This window comes from Narcine bancroftii, chromosome 2 (genome assembly GCF_036971445.1).
Source record: "Narcine bancroftii isolate sNarBan1 chromosome 2, sNarBan1.hap1, whole genome shotgun sequence".
Lineage (NCBI taxonomy): Eukaryota > Metazoa > Chordata > Chondrichthyes > Torpediniformes > Narcinidae > Narcine > Narcine bancroftii.
This window is the reverse complement of record NC_091470.1, coordinates 150,090,693-150,117,002: the sequence shown is the minus strand read 5'-3', so window position 1 is coordinate 150,117,002 and position 26,310 is coordinate 150,090,693. Positions and strand designations below refer to the sequence as shown.

At 40.1% G+C, this 26,310-nt stretch overlaps 1 protein-coding gene across 3 annotated transcripts in view; it reads right to left on the bottom strand.

Moving 5' to 3' along the window:
• The window catches only part of tp73 (tumor protein p73), a 124,616-nt gene that overhangs the window by 74,343 nt on the left and 23,963 nt on the right, over positions 1-26,310 (bottom strand). For all 3 annotated transcript variants that reach the window (XM_069918543.1, XM_069918540.1, XM_069918542.1), the window contains exon 2: positions 1,740-1,835. In XM_069918543.1, coding sequence (XP_069774644.1) covers positions 1,740-1,807 — 68 coding nt within the window. In that variant the 5' untranslated portion in view covers positions 1,808-1,835. The remainder of the gene's footprint in view (positions 1-1,739; positions 1,836-26,310) is intronic.

The following is a 26,310-nucleotide window of genomic DNA, read 5'->3' as shown; positions in this document are numbered from 1 at the left end:
ATTACTACAGAGTACTAAACTCACACTTTTTTGGCTGAGATTGTAAAGTTACTCATTATTTTAAAGAGAAACATGTGAACTGGCTGTCAGATCATTCATATTGCAGAAGTTATGAATGTGCCTCAGCCTGGATCTCCCACCACCACCATCCTTCTCCTGTACTGTTCAGAGTAAAACCCCAGGGGTAATCTGCAAAGATGACCAAGGCACTTAGAACCGACTACTGATGATGTTCACTCCAAATATCACTGATTACCTGACAATGATGTAGCTCATCTCTAATTTCACCAATTCCTGCCATCACTTGGTTACAGTTCTGTTGAGAGTCAGCATAATCATTTCCCGATTTTACCAGAATAGCGCATCCTGTTCTCTGATGAAGTTGGCCCCTAGACAGTGCTTTCTCTGCAGTCCTTTACCTTTTCTCTCCAAAAATCTCTCGTACAATATTTGTTCTCCTGGCTCTGTTAAAGTTTTCATTTTTACTGCTATTTTAAATCATCACTGCTTATCTCCCAAAGGTGGTTTCTTAGTGTTTTCCTCACTGAGTTAATTAATCTATGCTCAAATTCCTCTTTTAAATTCTTCCTTCTTATAAGGGAATGATTCACATTTGTGCTCAACCTATCAAATGTCTAACTCCATGTGGTGCCATCATCTCAATAATAAACTTATATTGACCACTAGCTACACTGGTTTCCACCTCTCAACTCTGCTTCCTACTAGACTATTAATGGAAAACAAACAACAGGACTCTTGCCATTGGGCCTTCATTCACCATGACACAAATCTGCTCATCCACATCCTCTCCTCTCCACAGATGATGACAGTCCACATTAAAATGGTTACTGATCACAATCCTAGATGTTGACCCATTCTGTAATTCCAAAGATGCAAACTTGAATGGATAGCTTGAACAGGTTGTTCAGTTTTGAGTGCCAGGTCAGATGCATGGATGGTATCAGGATTCATCGGCTTAAACTGTAGACCATTTCAAAATCATCCTTAAAGGCAATCCCTGGTTTATTTTATTGACTTCATTTCATTTTCTTTTCTCCCTAGCTCCTCAACTTTCACCATCTCATCTAGTGCAAGAAGCTCATGTCACTAAGTCTGAGATCATCTGCCTCTGTGGTTTCTCTCCATTTCAGGAGTCCACCAAGTATTCCTTGGATGTAAAAACTTAATTTTCTTCATCCCTGGTTAATTTTTAAATTTCTCCCTTTTTAAATATATGAATTTACAAGATCTGTGCACCAGCATTATTTTTTCCCATTCTCACTATTATGGTAAGCCACCTCTCAAACACCTGGTGAAGGTACTCCTAGATTGGTGTTCGGATACAGGCCTCCATGAGTTCATCTTTTTCAGGAGGGTCAATCACTGCTCCCTTGACACTATCCCAAACAAACCGCTGACCATTCAGCATCCCTTTTTGGTTCCCCAGTAAATTAGTGTCACAAATTACTCTCAGCCTCCAGGTATGCATCCTTTTCCTTCCAAACTGTCATCAATACTCCTCTCCTGAAGTAACTAATTCTTGACTCCACAATTCTTGCAAACCAATGTCCATTTTCCATCTACTTTTCCTCATTAAAGTCCTCAAATATACTTTCCCTCATAAACATCTCCACAAGGACTGCTGAGATTTTGTGTAAGTATTAATATTGGATGGAAGTGTAATTGCTTTATTGTTGATGAGTGTATCTCAGAACTGGAAACAAAAATTGCAGACTTACAGACTACACCAGAGATGTTCAAATGTAGGGCCTTCATCTGCTGGGGATGACTGAGCCATCTTGGACATGGGATGGTCCAGTGATGGGTAAAGTACCCTGTAATCAAATGGAACATACAGTCATAAACACGATCATAGACTGATGGAGTTGCTTTGACTTTTATAGATTGCATTTATTTTCAATTCCCCATCTTGAAGCTTAATGAGTGTTAAATGTAGTTGGTTCATGATATCTCCAAGAGGAACCCATTTTAAAATCTTTCCATGTTCCTGTTCAGCTTTATGTAAATTCGATAATCTTTGTTTCTCCTAATTTTACTGCTATCTCCATTCCTAAATTGGTGATTGTCCCTCAAGACCATTGAGGTCTTTTAAATCTTATATTTTAGAAATTAACACTTTGATTAAAGTTGTGGGAGAACAACCTAAAGTACTTCTCTGCTGCATGTACCAGTAAAATAGCAACATTAGTGTTTGAGTTACACATACTGATTCAGAAATCCCTAATGAAGGTATTAAAGAGTTCGCCACTGCCACATTGTTTACCTCAGTAGATTTAGAAGGTAGTTAACTGAGCTTCAAGACCAAAGCAATAAACTAAATGTTGTTGGCTCTATGGTAGCCCAAGCAGCAGAGAAAAGTACGAGGTGAGAATCAAATTCAAATGGAGGTTTACGAGCAGAATTGCTTCAACCTTTTCTATCCTTTGCTGGTGTTGTCATGCTGGCATGTAAACAGTAGAGTAACATGCTCCACACATTATTGATTTAATTATAATGCAAATATACTAACTTATGTTTAGATACCTAACTAAAGCCTAACATGTTGCATGCAGTTGACAAGTCTGACAATTGTACATCAAGATCAAAGTAGCATTCATGACTTCATTTAGCACAACCAAATTATAATGATTTAATCACCAAAATAATTGTAATTAATTAGTTAATTACAATTATTTTCAATCTGTTTGAAATATGGGGAAAAGCAATGAAACACATTTATTAATCACATTAGAGATTTGTTCCTCAATTGTTAATTTGCAGTTAGAAACAACTAGTGTTATTCCCCCATGCAGTACAGAGGATTTCAGGCTTGAATTTTAAGAAATTCTTCTGGGTGGCAGTAAGCACCCATATGTTTGCTTAGAATTCAGAGACTCCATCTTCTCATTTCAATTTAGTAATCCTAATTGTATTTATGTGGTTAATGAGGGGTCAGTGCAAGTCCACTTCGGAGGTTTCGCCAATTAATTGAGGCCCCAGAAAGCTGTACTTCTAGAATTGCATCAGGGCATTGATCAGTGCCTTCAGGAAGAACAAAAGGACTAAAGCAAAGAAATGTGGTTAATCTTCAATGGAAACCTAGAAATGATGGTTGACCAAATCAACAGATTAAAGTGAATTATGACAAAGTATACACCGTATTTAATTTTAACCAGTGCAGAACTACAAAAAAAATCCTTAGAATTAATATGGAAGAAAAGTACGAACTTCAGAGACCAAAGCCACAAGATGAATTTACTCCAAGATTGAGCCTCTATTAAAAAAAGACAACATTGTTTTTGAACAAGAATTGAATAGTCATGTTATTTTGCTGCTCTCCTGACATGTGATTTCTGCAAGTGAGACCTTTGTTGTAGAAATACAACAATGAGGAATCTCCTCCAGACGTATACATGGACAGATATTTAACTATTGTAAGGATATTGTAGGAAGAAAGTTGGAAGTAATACATTGCATTATACAGAATAAATTAAGGCGGGGGTTAGTGGTAGGCAAAGCCAAAGTGCAGCCAAATACTTAATTGTGAGCGCAGACCTATATTTTTCCAATGTACCATTGTGGAGAAGCAATATTGATGCAGGTTGCTTCTCAAGAGGGAGGGAGTATCAGAGAACTGGGTCACACAGACTTTAACTTTTCTGTTATTTCTGTATGTATACTTCAAAGAACTGAACACAAAGAAAGACCTGCATTTGAAAAGCACCATGATACATTTTGGAAACATTATTAAGCACCTCAAAATGGAGGGCAATAATTGTGAATACAAAAATAATATCTTCTTTTTCTTTTGGCTTGGCTTCATGGACGAAGATTTATGGAGGGGTAATGTCCACGTCAGCTGCAGGCTCGTTTGTGGCTGACAAGTCCGATGCGGGACAGGCAGACACGGTTGCAGCGGTTGCAAGGGAAAATTGGTTGGTTGGGGTTGGGTGTTGGGTTTTACCTCCTTTGTCTTTTGACAGTGAGGTGGGCTCTGCGGTCTTCTTCAAAGGAGGTTGCTGCCCGCCGAACTGTGAGGTGCCAAGATGCACGGTTTGAGGCGATATCAGCCCACTGGTGGTGGTCAATGTGGCAGGCACCAAGAGCTTTCATTAGGCAGTCCTTGTACTCTTCTTTGGTGCACCTCTGTCTCGGTGGCCAGTGGAGAGCTCGCCATATAACACGATCTTGGGAAGGCGATGGTCCTCTATTCTGGAGACGTGACCTACCCAGCGCAGTTGGATCTTCAGCAGCGTGGATTCGATGCTGTCGGCCTCTGCCATCTCGAGTACTTCGATGTTGGAGATGAAGTCGCTCCAATGAATGTTGAGGATGGAGCGGAGACAACGCTGGTGGAAGCGTTCTAGGAGCCGTAGGTGATGCCGGTAAAGGACCCATGATTCGGAGCCAAACAGGAGTGTGGGTATGACAACGGCTCTGTATACGCTAATCTTTGTGAGGTTTTTCAGTTGGTTGTTTTTCCAGACTCTTTTGTGTAGTCTTCCAAAGGCGCTATTTGCCTTGGCGAGTCTGTTGTCTATCTCGTTGTCGATCCTTGCCTCCGATGAAATGGTGCAGCCGAGATAGGTAAACTGGTTGTCTGTTTTGAGTTTTGTGTGCCCGATGGAGATGTGGGGGGGCTGGTAGTCATGGTGTGGAGCTGGCTGATGGAGGACCTCAGTTTTTTTCAGGCTGACTTCCAGGCCAAACATTTTGGCAGTTTCCGCAAAACAGGACGTCAAGCGCTGAAGAGCTGGCTCTGAATGGGCAACTAAAGCAACTAAAGCGGCATCGTCTGCAAAGAGTAGTTCACGGATAAGTTGCTCTTGTGTCTTGGTGTGTGCTTGCAGGCGCCTCAGATTGAAGAGACTGCCATCTGTGCGGTACCGGATGTTGAGGTCTTTCATGGCTTGTTTCAGCATCATCCTGAAGAAGATTGAAAAGAGGGTTAGTGCTAGGACGCAGCCTTGCTTCACGCCATTGTTAATGGAGAAGGGTTCAGAGAGCTCATTGCTGTATCTGACCCGACCTTGTTGGTTTTCGTGCAGTTGGATAACCATGTTGAGGAACTTTGGGGGGCATCCGAGGCGCTCTAGTACTTGCCAAAGCCCTTTCCTACTCACGGTGTCGAAGGCTTTGGTGAGGTCAACAAAGGTGATGTAGAGTCCTTTGTTTTGTTTTCTGCACTTTTCTTGGAGCTGTCTGAGGGCAAAGACCATGTCTGTTTGCGCGAAAGCCGCACTGTGATTCTGGGAGAACATTTTCAGCGACACTATGTATTATTCTATTTAGGAGAATCCTAGCGAAGATTTTGCTTGCAATGGAGAGCAGCGTGATTCCCCTGTAGTTTGAGCAGTCTGATTTCGCGCCTTTGATTTTGTACAGGGTGATGATGATGGCATCACGAAGGTCCTGAGGCAGTTTCCTTGGTCCCAGCAGAGCTTGAAAAACTCATGCCGGGGCCTCCGCCTGCTTCACTTGACCGAGGCCGGGGCCACCACCTCCCCCTCGCTTTTGCCCGGATTGGGGCCGCCGCCGCCCACCTTCTGCTCAGACTGGGGCTGGGGCCGTCGCTGCCTTCTTTCTGCCCGGACCAGGGCCACCGCCTGCTTTGCTCTACCAAGGCCAGGGCCGCCGCCTCCCCCTTGCTTTTTACATTTTACACCCCAGTTACACAGCAGTAAGAAAGGGTGTAACTCGGTCAACCCCGTCAGAATCCAACCGGGTCCCTGACCTACCTCAGAGGTAGTTAGAGAACCCAATTAAACTTACAAAAATAATATAGTACCCAATTAAACTATCGTCAGAATCCCACAAATAAAGTCAAGATGATATTTTTAAAGGAGGCGTGTTTACTTGGACACTGGGTAAAGATTCATGCTCTGAAAATATTGCACTCTGTCACCAATGCATTCAGAAATCAATCCAATTTAATAGCAATATGGGGCTTAAATCTACAAAGTTTACAGTAAGAGGGCTAGCAAAATGATTTAGATTTATAGTTCAATGTTGTACTGGTTCTGGTAAGAGCTCCAAAATTCAACAAAATAAGGAATTAATTTCACAGTCTATCTAGAAAGTCCAGAAGCATTTGATAATGTTTTGACATGCAAACCATGAGAGCTTGTGCACAATGCAGGCATTTATTCTGCATACCATTTATTTCAAAGCATGCTAATATTTCCATTGGTACACCAGAGGGCCTCATTGTGTGACTATTAAGTCACACAAGATGTAGAGAGTAAAATGTAATCATTGCCAAAATGTACATGCCCAAACCTGCCTTAAAGGTTCATATCACCTTTGATCTGCCACCTTCCATCTGTTCTCATCAGCCTCCAGGGATTGATATGAATGAAACATTACTACACACCTGAGCCCAACTGAACCTCAATTGGAAATGTATGAGTAAATCAAGTCATTCTGCCATAACTAGCCTAAAATAATAGCCCCTTTTCCTCTGGCATCCCAATTAATTGGCTGTGCAGTGTCCCAGGATAGGAAATCCTTTGTGCCATTTCCACTGGACCACCGTTAACTGGGACACTAATTGCTTTTCCACTGAACACACTCATCCCCATCCTCATTTGGAAACGGGAGACTTTCTGCTGTCCCTTTTCCACTGGTTTTATCAGGGATATGTATAGGGGTAGAGGCGGTTAATCTCCAGCGTGAAATGTCGTCATTTGATGCCAGCGTTCGGACAGTATTCCTTTTCCACTGGACCCTGTCCCAGTAAATTCTTGGGATAGGGTGCCAGTAGAAAAGGGGTTGATGATTCAGTTACTCACTCCAACCTGTGCAATCAATACAGTACAAGGTCTTAACCCCAAAATAGCAACAGTGTAAGATTCCAACTCTCCCATTTGTTTTGTAACCAAGACTTTCCCCAATTTCTGCATTTTCTTTTGGCTTTAGCCTTTGATCAGATGTGTCTCACAAGATGTTGCAAACAACAAACAGAATAAAAGGACTTTAAAAACATCAATGGATATATTAAAAATAAAAACATTCTAATGTAGGATCCTTATAGACTGTGACTTTTTTTTATTGAGAAATATGGAAATTCCAGGAAATACCATGAAAAATCGTGAAAATAGTAAGATTGAATCAAAGAAAATAACACATTGGAATTTAACTAATAAAGGCACAAGGCACAGGTTCACTGTTGGAACAGAAAGGAGACTGAGAGGTTATAGGAGCACAGGAGGAAGTGGCCAGATTCATGGACAATCAACTTCTTCGCAGGGACTCTCATTTGTTTCTCTTTCTCTTCTTGGAAGGAGCTCTTAGTGTGCCTTTACAAGTAAACAAAACTAGGCATATCTTGAGTCTATGTACATGACAGTAAAGGGGGTTTCTCAAACTGGGTTCTGTGGAAGAAGCAACCACAGAACGATGTGCTCACTGCTCACTGAGCAGTGTTCAGTCTCTTGTGATGCACTGATGGGCCACCAGCGCATCACAGGATTCCATGTTTAAAGCTTTGTTTTAACCTGCAACAAACCTGCAAGTGAGTTATTATATCAATGACAAACCACATTTTTTCTCAGTCTGAATTTAAACGTGGTATTGTTTACCTTTTCTTCTTTCCTGGATCAATACATATAGCCACCTTTATAAAGCTGTATTCATTGGTTTTCTATGCCTTCCCTACAAAGTTGGTGCTAGATATGTACATTTGTCTTTGAAATTGAAGTGATGAGGTATTACTGACAGAGGAAGATCCCTCCCCCCCCAACGCAGCACAGATATCAATCCTGCGCATCATTTTTAACCAAAGAGAATCCATATTCTCTGGTGTGAAGTCAGCGAAGGAGCTGCCATATTTTATTGATTTTTATTTTATTCCACGTGTGCAATATTATGAACCATGGATTGTTAGATTAAAAAAGAAACTAAGAGAATGGTAGGTTTATTTACTTTCTTACTATAATTTTTTTACATTCCAGGTATTGCCAGCTGTAAATGACAATTACAGATCCCACATTTCCAAGTGCTCCCCAAAAGGGTTCTATGAGATAAAAAGTTTGCGAAACCCTGCAGTAAAGGAACCTTGAAGAATCTTCAACATTGAATAACCTTAATTCCCCAAGGAAATCCAGAATGATTTCAAAGGTTAACAATTCTGTGGATATTCTAAATGATAGTGAATTACTTTTGAAGTCCATTACATATGGTTTATATACATACTGTGGTGGCCCCTCACATATGGTTTATATACATACTGAGGTGGCCCACCTCGGGATGCCTCACAAAATTAAGGATAAATGCAACAATCCAGCAGGCTGCACAATACCCACAGCACTGCCCTCCAATTGACCACAACTAAAGGAGCCTAACTGGCCTATCAAGGAAAGCAGATCACAAATGTAGCAATCAGCACTGAGGGGGCTTTGACCGTGCCCCTCAGCTTCAGAATAAAAGCAGGACTATGAGCCCAATAAAGCTCTGTGTTAACGACACTCAACTGGGGTTCATGCTGTTCTTTCTGGGAACAGCATGTTCTTTCTGAGCTAACCTGCATACAACTATAACCTCTCCTATGCTATAGACTCTGCAGAGCCATAGCTTGTAGCAGCCAGCTACAACATGCCATTTATACATTCACATGTCAATTATACTTACAATAAATAAACAATGAAGCACATATCTTCCAGTGCTCAATAAAATGAATTGTTCCTTTTTATCAGATGTTTACCATACAAGTTCAAAAGTCAATATCAAGGATACATACAGGCCAAATATATATATATCAAAAAAATGCTGTCTTGCCGAGTCCATAGGAGGTAAAGATATATTACCAATATTTCAGGCCTGAGTCCTTTTTCAAGGTATGAGCAAAAATTGGGTAGGGGACTGTATTAAAAGGCTGGTGAAAAGGGAAGGATGGAAGGTGGAGGAGTACAGACCATCAGGCAAAAGGTGTTCATTGGATATGATAAAAGAACAGGAGAAAGGAAAAGTGTGAATTGACTTGGGGATGGAGTAGTTTTTGGCTTTGTGAAAGGAGAGAGGGAAAAGGGGAGAAAGAGACAGAGCTTGAGTAAAGGAAACATAGGGAAAGATGGGGGGAGGGGGGTATACAGAAACTGGAGGTCAGTGTTTAATGCTATCCGGTTGAAGGATGCCCAGATGGAATATGAGGTGTTGTTCCACAAATTTGCTAGTGGTCTCAGGCTGCCAATGCATGAGTCCATGGACAGACATGCTGGCAAGGAAATGGGGTGGGAACTGAAATGGGTTACCACTGGGAGATCCATGGTATTGCAGCAGACAGAACTGAGGTGCTCAATGAAACAATCCCCCAGTCTGCTTCCAGTCTCTTTCTGACATAGAGGAGACCACAACAGGAGCACTGGATGAAGTAGATGATTTCTGAAAATTCACAAGTGAAATGTTGCTTCACTTGAAACGATTGCTTAGGGCCTCAAATGGGAGTAGGTGTGGGTGCAAATGGAGCACCTTCTATGGTCAAAAGGTTAGGTGCCAATGAATTTTGTGACAAACTCATGACAAAAAATTCTGATTCTGTCTTATTTACTGGACCATTTGGAACATAAGATTGTTGTCAGCAAATCACATTGCACCAACTTGCTATGACTTTTTTTGGTAACAGGAAAGATCAAAAAAATGAGATTGACGGGGCGGTGGGGGGAGTTATATATATATAATTTATTATTAATTGAAAATATAATTGTGGTTTAAACCTTTTGAAATAAAATATAAAAAAAAATGAGATTGACGTGGTTCACATGCACTTCCGTAAGACATTTGAGAAGCTGAAAATTTGAAATTGAAAGCTGGAGGATAAAACAGGCAACATGAAAAGAAAATTGGTTGAGTAACAGGAATCAGTAGTAGTTGTGAAAGGTTATTTTTTGACAATAGAGAAATGTGTAACTAGGAACACGAACAAGACTTGGAGAAATAGGACACCATTTCTAAATTTGCAGATAATACATAGTTCAGAGGGAACTATGGTGAACAGGGAGGAAGATAGTTATAGACCTCAAAGATATAAGAAGACTGGTGGAATGGTTGGAGATGCTACAAGTGAAATGTAATGTTCAGAATTTGAAGTGTTACATTGTGGTAGGAAGACATGTCTACAAGGGATAAAGGAACACAGGGATCTGGGGGCATATATGAGCAGTTTATTGGGAGAGAAAGGAGGTTTTAAAAATTCTGGGATATACTGGTAGATCTTTATGAAGGGATGCAAGTATGACAGCAGAGGACAACTAGAGTGTTGCATGTGGTTTTGGGTGCCATAGTGCAAGAATGTTGTGATGGCTTTGGCCAGGTACCACAGAGATTGGAGTCAAGAGACGAGTTTTGTAGACCAAGTCTGGAGTCACTGATTGTTTTCCACTGCTAACAATAGGTCACGACAATGAAAAACTAAAGTTCTATTCAAAGTCATGAAGATTGTGGCCAGAGTAAATAGAAAGTATCTCAGTGTTCAAGAACTGAGGAAGATAGAATGAGATTGATTCGCAAAAGAACTAAAGGTGAAATGAAGAAAATGAATTTTCTGTAGCCAATGGTTAGGGTCTCCGTAAGGAATATAGTAGCAAAGACCAGTTCAATTGTCATGTTAAACATCCTATGCCACAGGTGCTCTGTACTTAGTAAGGGATTACTTAAGGTAGTATGTGAGTAGAAAAAAAAGGTTGAGAACCACGACACTTTTGATACCTCTGTAAAGTTTCAGCAGACTTTTATAAACTATTTTATAAACTATTTTCATATGAGTTAATCTATATTTTAATTTCACCTTCCCGACTGTTTTGGATTTCTGTTTTTTTTTATTGGCAAGGACTAGATAGTTTGTATTGATCTGTTGGAGTGAACTCTCAGTTTAGGCGGCCCAATCTTGTTTCTTTTTCTTATTCCTTTTTTTATTGTTGTTGTTTCTTACTTTAATTTGGTAGATTATATTGGGTTTTAACATAATTTTTTTTTCTTTTTTGAATATTCTAAATTGTGGAGAAAGGGATAATATTGTTCAATATGTATTATGTATTGATGTTTCTGCTTTTACTATTCGATTCTGCATTCCATTCTCCTCATGTGTTGTTTACTATAATATGTTTAAAGATTTGAAAAGAAAGAGAACTATTGCACTATACTATAATCATGTCTGACACACATACTCTTCCACCATATGTTCCAAAGAACCCCACAGTGATGTGATCAAATAAAATTTGACATGATCCACTGAAGAATTTATTAGAAAGTATGAATTTAACCATTTGGTTAATAACTTGGCATTCATAGCATGAGTGATGCATCAATTTAATACAACCTATTTTCTTGCCTTTCGGGGAGATCTGCACAGTCAAGTTATGTCATCGTGCATGTTTATGGCCTCTGATCTGACAGAATATAAAGATTTTATGTCCATCAAATGTATTTTATCCTTAGATCACCTGATAAACTGAGTAAATTCTCTAATAATCATGTTTATTGAATTAATGGAGAAAAACAGCTTGACCAGATAAAAGTAAATCCTCTAATACAGAGGATACAATTAAAACACAAGAATAACATGAATATGAAGAACAATCAAGAAAAAGTCTTAAAAATAACTGGAAATGTAGCTGGGTCTAGTACATTTTTTTAAACCCATTGATGCTCAGTGTAATGATATGTGGACATTGAAAAATAAATAATTCTGTGAAACATGGGAATGAGGCGATCCATGCACAAGAAATGGCTAATTGGGCTTTTTACTGTGCAAATTCCTATTTTCCATCAAATTTGTGCTCGTCTTCTGAAAGGGAATAAATCACAGCTCTATATTATCCCACAAATTAGGAGGTTACATTCCACTAAATTACTGTTATAGTTTTTCTTTAAAAGTACCTGTTTAGCTGCAGCAAGTAAACATATTGGTGTGACATATATTTATGTATACATAAATACATAGTGTATAACAATAAACTCATTATTTCCACATTTTTCCAGTTCTGATATAAAATTATAGTATGAAGGGTTAGCTTTGTTCCACTGTTGCAATCTGACCAGCTAAGTATTTCCAGCATTTTTTGTTTTTCTTTCACATTTCTGTACTATTTTGCTTTTAAATCAATAATTCTGTGCTTGGATGCTCTCTGATCATAAAATCGTAATGAACTTCCAGTGCAGAAGCAGCTCTTAAGTTTACTCTTTTATCACTTGCTGTTCCTGCAATTCTGTCACAGATAACAAGCATCACACACAACATAGTAGAGTTTTCCTGTTATCTATCTACACTCTCAGAAGGATGGAGGGGGGTGGAAAATGAAGGGGGTGTTAATTAACTCCCTCTGGATAATGAAAAATGGTTAAAGTCAAGCTCCTTTGCAACCTGCAGCAGTACTGCCCAATGTAAATGTTGCATACAGTGGATCATGTCACACAGATACCAGGTGTATCATTGAAAATGTGGCAACTATTTATTTCTTGTTCAGCCAACAATATTTGAAATTTGGCATCAGCCATTTAGCTTGTCTTTGGTCTTTTATAAGGAAAAGATTTTGAACCCCTATAAAATTCTTACTTATGGAAGAGAAATGCTTGATTGGGTAAAATAGCTCATATTCCTTTTCTTATATCAAGCCAAGTTTATTGACATCTTACTGCACAAGTACAACTCAATGAAGCAGCATTCTCTGGTCCTTGGTGCATAACACACAGACACACAACCAGACACAACACACATAATGACAAATAATACATATGCAGGACAAGTATTCATAGATACAAATAAATAAATATTGTTTCGTGAGTATGAGAGTCTCGGATGTTTAGTGTGAGCAGGTCCTTTGGTCGTTCAACATTATCACTGCCCGTGGGAAAAAGCTGTTTCCCAGCCTGATACTCCTATACCTTTTTCCTGACAGAAGCAGCTAAAAGATGTGTGCAGGGTGGAAGGGGCCCCCAATTATTTTGTGCACCCTCTTCAGACAAAGATCCCAGTTCCCAGTAGATCAAATTGATTGGGGGGAGGAATAGGGAGGAAGACTCCAGTGATCCTCTGCTACTCATATCATAACCTCTGATCCAGGGATTTTGTAAATATGTGTTGGTAAATCATTCCACTATTTCCATACAATATGTAGAATGTATGTTGATGATATCTGTTCCTTTTGAAAGATTCTGCTGAAATTGTGTCACATTTGACTGACAAAACACCTTTATAACCCACACAGGGATCCAACATTTAATAGTGTTGTCATTCAACAGTGTAATCTCCACAGAGACGTTATGCTTTGGTGTTGTCTGCTTCTTCTCCACAGTTTTTAGGTAAAAGGTGGCATTTCCTGAAAACCAACAATGGTAGGAGGAAGGCAACAAAGCAAGACCTTCTCATAATGTGGTACTAAGGCCTGCTTCAAACCCTGTGAAGTTAAACAAGTAAATCTGCAGATTGTACATACTTCAAGAGCTGGAGGCTTGCATGCAAGCCCCACTCCACTGGCTCTACAGTCAGACAGAGGGAATTCAAGTGATCCAATTAAATCACACTTTGATGCCAGATGACTTTAGGATAGAAGTAAAACACAAAAGTCTGCAGACACCATGATTGAAGTTTAAAAAAAAATCAATGCTGGAGAATCTCAGCAGGTCAAATAGTGTACTTTATATAGCAAAGATACATAACCAACGTTTTGGGCTTGAGCCTTACATCAAGGTATGAAAAGATCAGCAGGTGCCTGAACAAAATGATGGTGGGGAGGGGCAGGGGAGCACAGTCCCAAAGGCAGGAGACAATAGGTTGATAAGGAGGGAGGACACACCATCAGCAGGGGGAGGAAGGATGGCTCTGTGAATGAAGATGGAAGGGAATGGATAGATGGAAAAACGTGTTGCTCCTCCAATTTACGGGTGGTCTTGGTGGGACAGTGCATGTTGCCATAAACAGACATGTCAGCTTGGGAGTGGAGTGTGGAAATGAAGTAGTTGGCCACTGGGAGATCCCTGTCACTGATGCAGACAAAGCAAATGTGCTCAACAAAAGTAGGATATATCATGGCACTCCGGTATTTGGTTGGGAGAAGCAGATCAAGTCTCATGGACACTGTGCATGCTATTGCTAATCAGTTGGAACTAATTTCCAGACTTCACTATCTGGACATTGCACGTACCATGGCACATCCTTCCACCTTGGATGAACATTATTATTTGTGAATAACATCTATAGCCTTGTACAGAACTTTGATGACATCATGTTCTAAATTTGGTAAAGTAATTCCCCATCAAGACCTTACATAATAACAATGCAACAAGGTTTTACATCAGTCAAGGAAATACTAAAGCTGTGCACCTGCTGTTATCGCCACAGGTGAGAATGATAGAACAAGACTCTACTGCCTGAGTGTGGGTGACACCAACTAGAGGAATAAAAGAAGAGCTCTTGCAAGAAGATTTGGTGGTTTAAAACAGGAAGGGGTATGGCACTATCTAATTACAAAGTGAAAAAATTCACTGTTTACACTATTGAGCTACCTGTGGTGTCCAACATTGCTGAACCTCTTCTGCTAAATTTCCACACTGAGTTCTCTGTACCTGTAAGGTTTTTACTTTGCCGAGGAAGAACCATTGCAATGAAAACCCTGCACCATTAGCAAGTTTAAAACTACAACAATCCATTGTTTGAAGGACTGTCAAAATAAACTGGCTTTCTTCTGATCTTCAACCTGCAGTAGTAATAAGATGATGCAAGCCCATTGCAATTATTCTGTTCTTTGCCCCAAACAAATCTGAAGATGTGAGATTGAATAATCAATAACGTCATGTTGATTTAGCCATAATCAGAACAAACTCACCTCCTCAAAAATCCCAAACACAGCCACTGAAGGTTAAGAGTGATGCACCGAATGATTTATTTTCCATGCTGTGTTTTCCCTTTTAATGTCCACGTGTCTCCCATATTTCACTTTCAGCTTTTGCTATCCTATAGTTGACTTTGTCATCAATCTTGGTTGATTTTGAGAGAGTGTTGTTGAGGTATGCAAACTTGTCAGCTATTGAACGACTTTGACCATTCAGAATGATGATCGGTTTGGTGTATGAGCACTTGGTGTAGGTTGGTGCATAAATTCTGTTTTTGTTGTTGCAAATTGTGAGGTCAAAGTTGCCGCAGCCACTGGCAAATTTGTCGAAGTTTTCTTGCACATAGCTTCTGAGCATCACTGAATGTACGTCAGCAAGAGGAAGTATCTTAATGTGGTTTCTTGAACTTTGGTTTAGACGTAGCATTTATCGCATTTGGAGTTTGTCAAATGTGTTCAGGAAAGTTTTCTAAATCAATATATAGAGGTACCAATGAGGGAGGATGTAATGCAGACAGGTCAGGAAACAGGAATATGTGTAGGCAAACATTTTGGATTCAGTGATCATAATATCATTAGTTTCAAGTTAATTACGGGTAAGGATAGAGTTGAGATTCTAAATTGGAGAAAGGCCAATTTTGTGGAAATGAGAAAAGATCTAGGAGGATCAGATTGGAATAAGTTGTTTTCTGGCAAGGATGTGTTCAATAAGTGGAAAATCTTCAAAGGTGAAATTTTCAGAGAGCAGAGTTTGCATGTTCCTGTCAGGATTAAAGGCAAAGTTAACAGGCACAGGGAACCTTGGTTTTCAAGGGATATTGGCAAACTGGTTAAGAAGAAGAGAGAGGTGTATAGCAGGTATAAGCAACAAGGAGCAAATGAGATACTAAAAGAGTATATAAAATGTAAGAAAATAATTAAGAAGGCAAAAAAGAAGACATGAGGTTGCTTTGGCAAATACTGTGAAGGTAAACCTGAAGGAGTTCTAGAAGTATGTTAAGAATAAAAGGATAGTAAGGGACAAAATTAGTCCCATAGAAGATCAGAATGATCATCTATGTGTGGATCCTCACGAGATGAGAGAGACCTTAAATAGTTTTTTTGCATCAATATTTACTCTGAAAACTGGCATAGTATACAAGGACAAAAAGAAACAAGCAGTAGTGTAATGGAACATATAGAGTTTAAAGAGGAGGAGGTGCTTGCTGCCTTACAGTGAATAAAGGTAGATAAATGACATGATATTCCCTCGGATCTTAAGGGAGATGAGTGTAGAAATTGCAGCGGACCTGGCAGAAATATTTAAAGCATCCTTATTCATGGATGAGGTGCTGGAGGACTGGAGATTATTCAATCTCACATCTTCAGATTTGTTTGGGGCAAAGAACAAAATAATTGCAATGGGCTTGCATCATCTTATTGCTGTAGGTTGAAGATCAGAAGAAGGCCAGTTTATTTTGACAGTCCTTCAAACAAGGATTGTTGCAGTTTTAAACTTGCTAATGGTGCAGGGCTTTCACTGCAATGGTTCTTCCTCGGCAAAGTCAAAATCTTACAGGTACAGAGAACTCAGTGTGGAAATTTAGTAGAAGAGGTTCAGCAATGTTGGACATCACAGGTAGCTCAATGGTGTAAACAATGAGTCTTTTCACTTTGTAATTAGATAGTGCCATTCCCCCTCATGTTGCTCCATTGTTTCAAAAAGGCTCCAAATGTAAACCAGGAAATTACAAGCTGGTGAACCTTACATTAGTAGTAGATAAATTATTGGAAGGTATTCTGAGAGATCAGGAATACAAGTATTTGGACAGCCAAGGGCTGATTAAGGGTAGTCAGCATGGTGTTGTGCATGGTAGGTCGTGTTTAATGAATCATAGAGTTTTTTGAGGCTTTGACAAGGTCCCACATGGGAGGTTAGTCAGGAATCCATGGAGAGATTGCAAACTGGATTTGAAATTGGCTGAATGGGAGAAGACAGAGAATGGCAGTGGAAAATTGCTTCTCAGTCTGGAGGCCTGTGATTAGTGGTGTGCCTCAAGGATCAATGCTGGGATCAGTGTTGTTTGTTGTCTATATGAATGATCTAGATGATAATGTAGCAAATTGGATCAGCAGGTTTGCTGATGACACTAAGATTGGAGCCATTGTGGACAGCAAGGAAGCATTTTAAAGCTTATAAAGGGATCTGGACCAACTGGAAAAATGGGCCTGAAAGAGGCAGATGGAATTTAATGCAGACAAGTGTGAGGTGTTGCATTTTGGAAGAATAAACCAAGATAGGACATTAAGGAGTGCAGAGGAATGAAAGGATCTGGGAATTCAGATACATAATTCCCTGAAAGTGGTGTCACAGGTAGACAGGATTATGAAGAAAGCTTTTGGCATCTTGGCCTTCATAAATCAAAGTATTAAGTATAAAAGTTGGGATGTTACGGTGAGGTTGTATATGACATTGGTAAAGTCAAATTTGGAGTATTGTGTGCAGTTCTGGTCTCCAAACGAAAGGAAGAATATCAGTAAGATTGAAAGAGCTCAGAAAAGGTTTACTAGGATGTTGCCAGGTCTTCAGGAGTTGAGTTACAGGGAAAGATTAAACAGGTTAGGACTTTATTCCTTGGACCATAGAAGAGTGAGGAGAGTTTTGATAGAAGTTTACAAAATTATGAGAGGTATAGACAGAGTAAATGCGAGTAGACTCTTTCCACTTAGGTTAGAAGAGATAAATACAAGAGGACCTGACTTTGTGGGGTCACTTTTAAGTTTTAAAAATAAACTGGATAGATACATGGATGGGAGAGATCTGGAGGGTTATGGAATGGGTGCAGGTCAGTGGGACTAATGTATGATGCTTTTGGCAAAGATTAGAAGGGATGAATGGCCTGTTTTCTGTGCTGTAGTGTTCTATGGTGACAGGCCCTTCTGACCCACAAGCCCTATGTTTTTGGAGTGGGAGGGAACTGGAGCACCCAGAGGAAATCCACGCAAACATGGGGAGAATGTACAAACTCCTTACGGAGATAGCCAGATTCAAACCCGAATCGCTGGCACTGTAATAGTGTTGCGCTAACCACTATCCTAAACATGCCGTCATGCTAGACTAATTATGCTGTTCTTAGGTTGTCTCTTTATGCAAACATATAGTCTCCTTAGATTGAAAAGTGTGCTGTCAGTCCTGTACTTAAGGTTGATCCCACTTTCTTTACCAGGGTAAGAATAGAGAGGATCGCAGAGAACATCATACTAAACAGTGTGGGGGCAAGCACACAGCCTTGTATCACACCACTCATGACCAGAATTACCCTGGCCATCATACTGTTGTGGTAATTGAGAAATTAAGTATAGAAGTAAACTGGGAGAGGAATCAGCTCTGTGCCGAATTCTTCACATCGAGCAGCAATACAACATTTCCAGACACGTAGATTCTGGCCAAGGCAAACCTCTCTAGTATCTATGGAAAGAATCCCAGATCAGGACATGTTAAAAGTATGTCTGATGACAGAATACCAAAGCAGGTACTTTATGGAGAAATGACTGAGGGCAGAAAAATAAATTTAAGTAATCTGTTAGAACATCCCTGAAAAGTTTCAATATTGATATGCTCCATTTGGAACAGCAAGCATTGGATTGTCATGTCTGGTGTTCCCTCGTAATAAAAGCAGTGTTCATTTGTATGAGGAAGCTAAAATGGAGGAGGCGAAGTTAATAGTCAATGCCAATAGTTAAATCTCCCAGAATGCATGATTTTTGCAGAATGAGCCTAACAGGTTGGAAGAAGAGTTTTGTTGGCAGTGATCATAGGGAAATAAAGACACCTTGCAATATTAAATGCATACACCTTATTATGCAAGATACACAAATAGAAAACTATATTAGCAGGATCCAATATCCCCTACACAATGCCATTTTAGAATATCCATTCAAGGGCAAAAGAATCTCAACTCAACAATATCAAAAGGGCAAGTTCAATTTCCATACTATTAATTGCCAACATTCTGTTAACCAATTAATTGGATGTCCGCTCAATGTAAAATCTATTGACGGGTAAACAAAGTCAATTTAGTAAGTTAATAACAGAATATGCTGATGACATATAACAGGTCAGGCAGCACCTGGACAAGGGCCTTCAACTGAAACATTAACTGTTTTTCTTTCCATGGGAGTTGCCTGCTGCTGGTTTCCAGCTTTACTCGGTAGATAAGGAAAAGATGAAACAAACTACAGAAACTTCTTCCAGTAAAATAAAAGTATTATCTCTGTAAAAATGCAGCGAGTGAAATTTACATCCAAATAAATTGATATAAGTTATTTCACTTCTTGCTCCTCATTTGACCAACTGCAATTAATTAGAATCATTAAATCTACTGAAATGAAAATTCCCTGCAATAAAATGTGCTTCCTGTTAACTTTGGCCTTCAGTTTTCCATCCAGAGCCTCCAAACGTTAAAAGTACACAGAAGAATCTTGATAGGACTGTCAACTGAAATCCACATGAAAACAGCTATAATACGCTCCTGAAACAACCATATAGTTGAAAATAATTCAAAAAGTTAAGAATCATTTGGAAGAAATTCCAAATTCTAATCAGGCATGATTAAAAGTAAAATTAAAATAATGAAAACAATTAAATATTCAAATTTAAAGAGACCAATTTGGGAATATCCTTTAGCATTAAATAAATGATTACTGAAAAATGTACTTATTCTAGATTGGAAGGGACGTTGGTTTAAACCTAAAATCTCAAGCCTTAAGCACCTTCAGACAGAAATATCTGTCCAGTTTCAATTCATCTGATACAGTTTGCACAATTTCACAAGATAACATTTTAAAATGGAGAGATCAGATGCTTGAAATGGATGTTAAAAAAGGAGAATCATGTCAAAAAGCTTTTTTATTTTAAAATTTTCTCCCTTTCTTTTCTGATGGTAGTCAGTTGTTCTGCTACACAATTCCAGAAGAATTGATTGCCTTCTTCCATCTCATAACCAAACTTGAAGAGGGGGAAGTAACTGGTTATTTACTCCACACACTTCATTGCTGCTTCTCAATTGTCAACATTTTGGCCATGAGTCACTGGATCCTGAGAACGAGTGTGAACCTAGATGCATTTCCTTCTTTCAGCCATTCTAGCACGTGAGTTGACTTTGCTAATTCAGCACAGATCTTGCCCGAGTCTAACTTGGCTGAACTGCACGTCAAGGTCATGCTGAAAATCTGTGTCAATGGGGTACACACGAAACATTTCAAATAAGCATTACTTCAGACATAACAAAACTTGTACACAAAGAGTTAACTTCTTTTCAGAATTCTAGACACTTAAGACAAAAAGCCCTGATTGCTGTACAACAAACAGCTCCTTTCTAAAAGTATTGAAAAATGTCCCCCACGCATATTATCTGTCTTTATCCATCAGCGAATGAAAGAGGTACCAACTTGTTAACGTTTAAAAGAGTTTTATTTGCTTACTACTGTACCTGAAGGGTTTTTTTTAACTCCACAGGGATCTTGTGAGCAGGAATGGCCTGCTATTGTGAAACCACATTATTTACTGCAGCCCAGCGTGTAGCGTCCCTGTCACCATGGCAATGGCATCCAGTGCCGAGAAAGATTAGATGAAAGCGTGGCAGAGACTTTTCTAGGCATGGAGGCTGGGCGTTGGGTGGAGACTGCAAACTTGGAAAGTAAGGCATTCACAAATAAATAAATTAAAGCAGTCTGATTTAAAGGGGATGGTATAATAACACGCAACTCAATAATGTCACTCTCTGTTGTACAAAAAGATTTTTTTTAACACTGTGTACCAGGTTTCCCCAATGTTTCAGTAATTTAAATAGTTCAGTAGGCCACTGAATGCCCCAAGCTTGATTTCAGATTTGTTTCTAGTTTGCTGGTCTCAGGCAGAATGGTTCAATAATGGCTTCCTTGTTCTTTCGATAAACAAAGAAGATAAACAGAAGTCCCTGGTTCCTTTTCCTTGTGGTTATCCAGTAATTCCAACTAGAAGTACATTTGTGGACATCAGGAGAAAACAGGGCTGGGCTCATGGTAACTTAATGCAGCACATTTTCTATCTTTCACTGCAGTAGTAGGAGGTTCCCACCTGCTTCAAAAGGGTGTCAATCCTGATGCCCAAGAAGAAAAGAGTGAGCTGTCAAATGACTATCATTCAGTAACACTCACATTTCCTCTGATGAAATGCTTTGAGAGTTTGGTCATGGCCAGAATAACACGCACCTAAGTAAATACCTGGACCGACTGCAATTTGCCTATCATTATAATTGCTCCACAGCAGATGCAATCTCACTGGCTCTCCACGCAGCACTGCTTCACCTACATAACAGCAACATATACATCCACCCACTCTTCATCTATTACAGTTCAGCCTTCCACACTATCATTCCCTCAGTGCTGGTCAACAAGCTCCAAATGCTGGACTTCTGAAGCCCTCTTCTGTAATTGGATCCTTGACTTCCTCATCGGAAGACCACACTCAGTACAAATTGGAAACAATATCTCCTCCTCACAGATGATCAGCACAGGTGCACCTCAAGGGTGCGTGCTTAGCCCACTGTTCTATCCACCCTACATCCATGATAGTGTGGTGAGGCACAATTCAAATGCCATTCACAAATTTGCCAGTGACACCATGGATGTCAGAAGAATTACAGGCGGCAATGAGGAAGGGTACAGGAGGGAGATAGATCAGCTAGTTGAGTGGCGTCACAACAACTGAGTACTCAATGTTAGCCAAAGCAAGGAGCTGACTGTGGACTTCAGGAGTAAATCAGGAGAACACGAATCATTCCTCATTGAGGAGTCAGCAATGCAGATGGTTAAGAACATCAAATTCCTGGGAGTCAACATCTCTCATATCTGTCCTGGGTCTCTATGTCAATGTAATCATGAAGAAGGCTTGCTAGCAACTTTGTGAGGAGTTTGAGGAGATTTGGTATGTTACCAAAGTTTCTCAAAAATTTCGACATTTGTACCATGGAGAGCTTTCTGGCTGATTGCATTACTGTGTGGAGGTGCCAACATTCAGGACCACAAAAAACTCCAGAGTGTTATTAACTCGGCCTGCAACATCATGGGCATCAGATTACACTCCATCGAAGCCATTTACAAGAGATGGTGTCTTAAGAAAACAGCCTCTATCCTCAAGGATTCCCACCACCCATGCCATGCCCCTTTTCTTGGCTAGCATCAAGAAGGAGGTACAGGAGCCAGAAGATGAGCATTCAGCTGCACAAGGACAGCTTCTTCCCCTCTGCCATCAGATTCTTGAATGAACAATGAACCATAGATACTGCCTCATTTTATCCAATTTTTCTGTATTATTTATTTTTGAAATTTAAATTTATAGCAATATTTGCACTGGAATATTGCGGCAAAGCAATAAATTTTGTGACATATTCGTGGCAATAAATTCTGATTCTGATTCACTTGTTAACCTATTCGATGATGACAAGTTTGAAGACCAATCCAAGAAAACCAAGCTCAATAACAGACCTAGAGCATGCTAAATTTATGCAAAACTTCTCTAAAATATGATTTTCTGAAAGGTATAATTTCAACTTGAATGCATTAATCTTATCTGCTTCCATAAGGAACTTATTCCATAGTTAGACCTGAACTGTGATGCTCTGACAATGTTTACTCTTTAGATGCCAATACTTTCATCCATTTTTCATGAATGTTAACCCATGTAAATAAGTTAAGATCTTAAGAAAGATAGAAATAGAGTTGACTGGGGAAACAAATGGAGACGTTTACACCACAAATATCAAGTACAATATACAAGATGGATACTTAATGCAGGAAGACCATTTGTGGTCACCAATGGAGCAGTTGTTCCACAAGAATGGTCTCCTCACCTTTTCCCTCTCAATATTATAGTTTTGTGCAAAAAAGTTGAGGATTATGACAGACATCTTCAAGCTGAACCCAAAGATAATTTCATATTTGCTGTGTATAGTAGGAAGTTGGAGAAACATTACATAAACTTTTATTGAATTTAACATGTTTAATTGTATAATGATGCTGCCACTGACCTAAAAATATTTTGCCTCTGATTTTCATTTGTACTCAGCATCTAATCTCTCTCATGTCAGTGTCCAACAAAAGTTGGCCAGCTTTGATTGATTCCAGTTGCCCTGTACCACTTTTCCAATATTTTCTTCATCAGTAACTGCACCAAGATCAGCAGGGAGGAAGTCCAAGTGCGAATGCAGAAAATGAATTTTCAATGACATGTGCCTTCTTGATTTTGTATGTTTGAAGTAGACTTAAATATGATAGGCCAGTGGAGAGCTCGCCATATAACACGATCTTGGGAAGGCGATGGTCCTCCATTCTGGAGACGTGACCCATCCAGCGCAGCTGGATCTTCAGCAGCGTGGACTCGATGCTGTCGACCTCTGCCATCTCGAGTACTTCGACGTTAGGGATGTAAGCGCTCCAATGGATGTTGAGGATGGAGCGGAGACAACGCTGGTGGAAGCGTTCTAGGAGCCGTAGGTGGTGCCGGTAGAGGACCCATGATTCGGAGCCGAATAGGAGTGTGGGTATGACAACGGCTCTGTATACGCTTATCTTTGTGAGGTTTTTCAGTTGGTTGTTTTTCCAGACTCTTTTGTGTAGTCTTCCAAAGGCGCTATTTGCCTTGGCGAGTCTGGCAAAGGAGGAAAAACCCAACACCCAACCCCAACCAACCAATTTTCCCCTGCAACCGCTGCAATCGTGTCTGCCTGTCCCGCATCGGACTTGTCAGCCACAAACGAGCCTGCAGCTAACGTGGACTTTTTACCCCCTCCATAAATCTTCATCCGCGAAGCCAAGCCAAAGAGAAAGAGAAAATATGATAGGAAATAACAAAAGAGCGGGTTATATCTAAAAAATGGTTCGTGATAGGAAAGTTTTAAGTTGATTTTTGTGATTAGCAGCCCAAAATCCATAAAATACACCCAAGAGTGTTCAGGAAGAAAAATCTTTGTTGTCCACTGTTATTATGCCCCCTTCCCATTTTAAGAATTAAAGGCTCTAAAATAGGCCAACGGCTCCTTAAGCCAGATCTATCTTTTTATAAAATGTTTTTATAATATTATCTTCTACCTCAACACCATCTTACCATGGCTTCATGGGCTTCATTCTTTTGATATACAAAATCTATTAATTTGCATTTATTTAACAAATGAATATGCAAAGTTATCCAAGGTACAGAATTGTAACAGGTCAAACCTCTTGTATGAAGCAATTTATCCTCTGTTCAATTATCTGTTCACAAGATTTAAGAGCAGAATTAGGCCATACAGCCCATCGAGTCTGGTCTGCATTCAAACCATGGCTGATCTATTTTTCCTTTACACTCCATTTTCCTGCCTGCTCCCCATAACCTTTGCTGCCCTGACTAATTAAGAACTTATCAGCCTATGCCTTAAATATACTCAATGACAGGCTCCACAGCTGTATATGGCAATGAATCCCACAGATTCACAATCCTCTGCCTGAAGAAATTTCTCCTCATCTTTGGTCTAAAGGGGCATCCTTTTATTCTAATGCTGTGCTCTCTGATCCCAGACTCTCCCATTTCTGGAAACATTTTCTCTACATCCACTCTATCTAGCCCTTTTAATATTTGGAAAGTTTCAATGAGGTCTGCCCTCATCCTTCTAAACTCCAGCAACTACTGATGGAGCTCCTCATTAATTAACCCTCCTATCCCTGGGTTCATACTCATAAGCATCCTGTAGACCCTCTCCAACACATCCTTCCTTAGATATAGAGTCCAAAACTGCTTGCAATATTCCAAATGTGGTTTAACCAACACCTTGTAAAGCCTCAGCATTACCTCTTTGCCTTTATATTCAAATCCTCTTGAAATGAATGCTAACATTTCATTTGCCTTCCTTACTACTGATTCAACCTGCAAGCTATCCCGTACTAGGACCTTTGCATTCTGAATTCTCTCCCCATTTAGAAAATAAAATTATATATTATTCTTGTTACTCTGTACTTCCTCACTATTCACCATTCTTCATATCATCCACATATCTGGCCACAAAGCTATTGACTCTGTTATCTGAATCATTGACAAATAGCGTGAAAAGTAGCAGTCTTAATATTGACCCCTATGGAACACCACTAGTCACCAGCAGCCAGCTAAAAAAGGCCCCATTTATTCCAACTCTTTGTATTCTTGTAGTGAATTGCATGTGGCTGGCAAGGTCCTTCCTTCCAGACTCGAGCAGTCGCTACATCGCGTACCTTGAGTGGACCCCTGCAACTAAAGTGTCCCAGATCTGTTCATCTTCCCAGACATGGCCCGAAACGGCCTCATACCTGCACTTCTTAGCCAGCATCAGCAGATCCAGCAGGTTGTCGTCAATCCACTCTCCAGGCCATTGGCGGCGTAGAGCGAGCCAGTGACTTGCTAGGACCTCGTTTTGGGGCCTTCATGTAGTGGGCCTTCAGCACCTTGTACGTCGGGCAGTCTCAGAGGGCTGTGTACCCCTTCATCCCTACCTTTGAGATGAGCGCCGACCTCCGGAGCTCGCCTGTATGAAGACTTCTCTGGTCACGTTCAGGTAGGCCTGGAAGCAGTCTAGCCAATATGCGAACTCCTCAGCCGCGTCAGGGGACTGTTGGTCTATTAACAGCATACTGGGCTTGAGCAATGCCTCCATCCTTGTTTGTAAGCTAATAAAATTGTAGCATAGATAAAATCTCACACTCGACTGGAGGGAGAACAAATGCTTTTATTAGCTTACAACGCAGGAAGGGTTCACGAACAGGCTTCAGAGGGCTTCTGGGTTTAGGTGAGAAACCAGGGTTATATACAGGCCCCAGGGGGAGGAGCCGGGAGGTGGGACCAGTCGACAGTGCAGCACACTTCTAGTGAATCCCAGTTCACTACAATTCTACCAGTCAGCCAATCTTCTCTCCATGCTAGTACATTTGATGTAGCAGCACGGGCTCCTATCTTGTTTAGCAGCCTCATGTACAGCATCTTGTCAAAGGCTTTCTGAAATTCTAAGTGAACAACATCCATCAACTTTCTTTTGTCTGTCCTGTTCATTACCTCCTCAAAGAATTTCAACAGATTTGTCAAGCAAGTTCTCTCCTGAAGAAAATCATGTTGACTTCAGCCTGTTTTATCTTGTGCTTTCAAGAACTCTGAAACCTCATCATTAATAATGGACTTGAGATTCTTGCCAAATTCTTAGGGTAACTGACCTAAATATCCTGTCTTTTGTCTCTCTCCCTTCTTAAAGAAGAGTGACATTTGCAATTTGCAAGCTCTCTGGAATAATTCTCACCTCCGGAAAGATCATCACTAATGTGTTAACAACCTCTTTAGCTACCTCTTTCAAAACCCTGGGGCGTAATCCGTCTGGTCCATGTGCCTTATTCACCTTCAGCGCTTTATCTTTCCATGAACTCCTGTTGGCCCTTGACTGTACTGAGTCTGGCAAACTGGCATATGGACTCTACT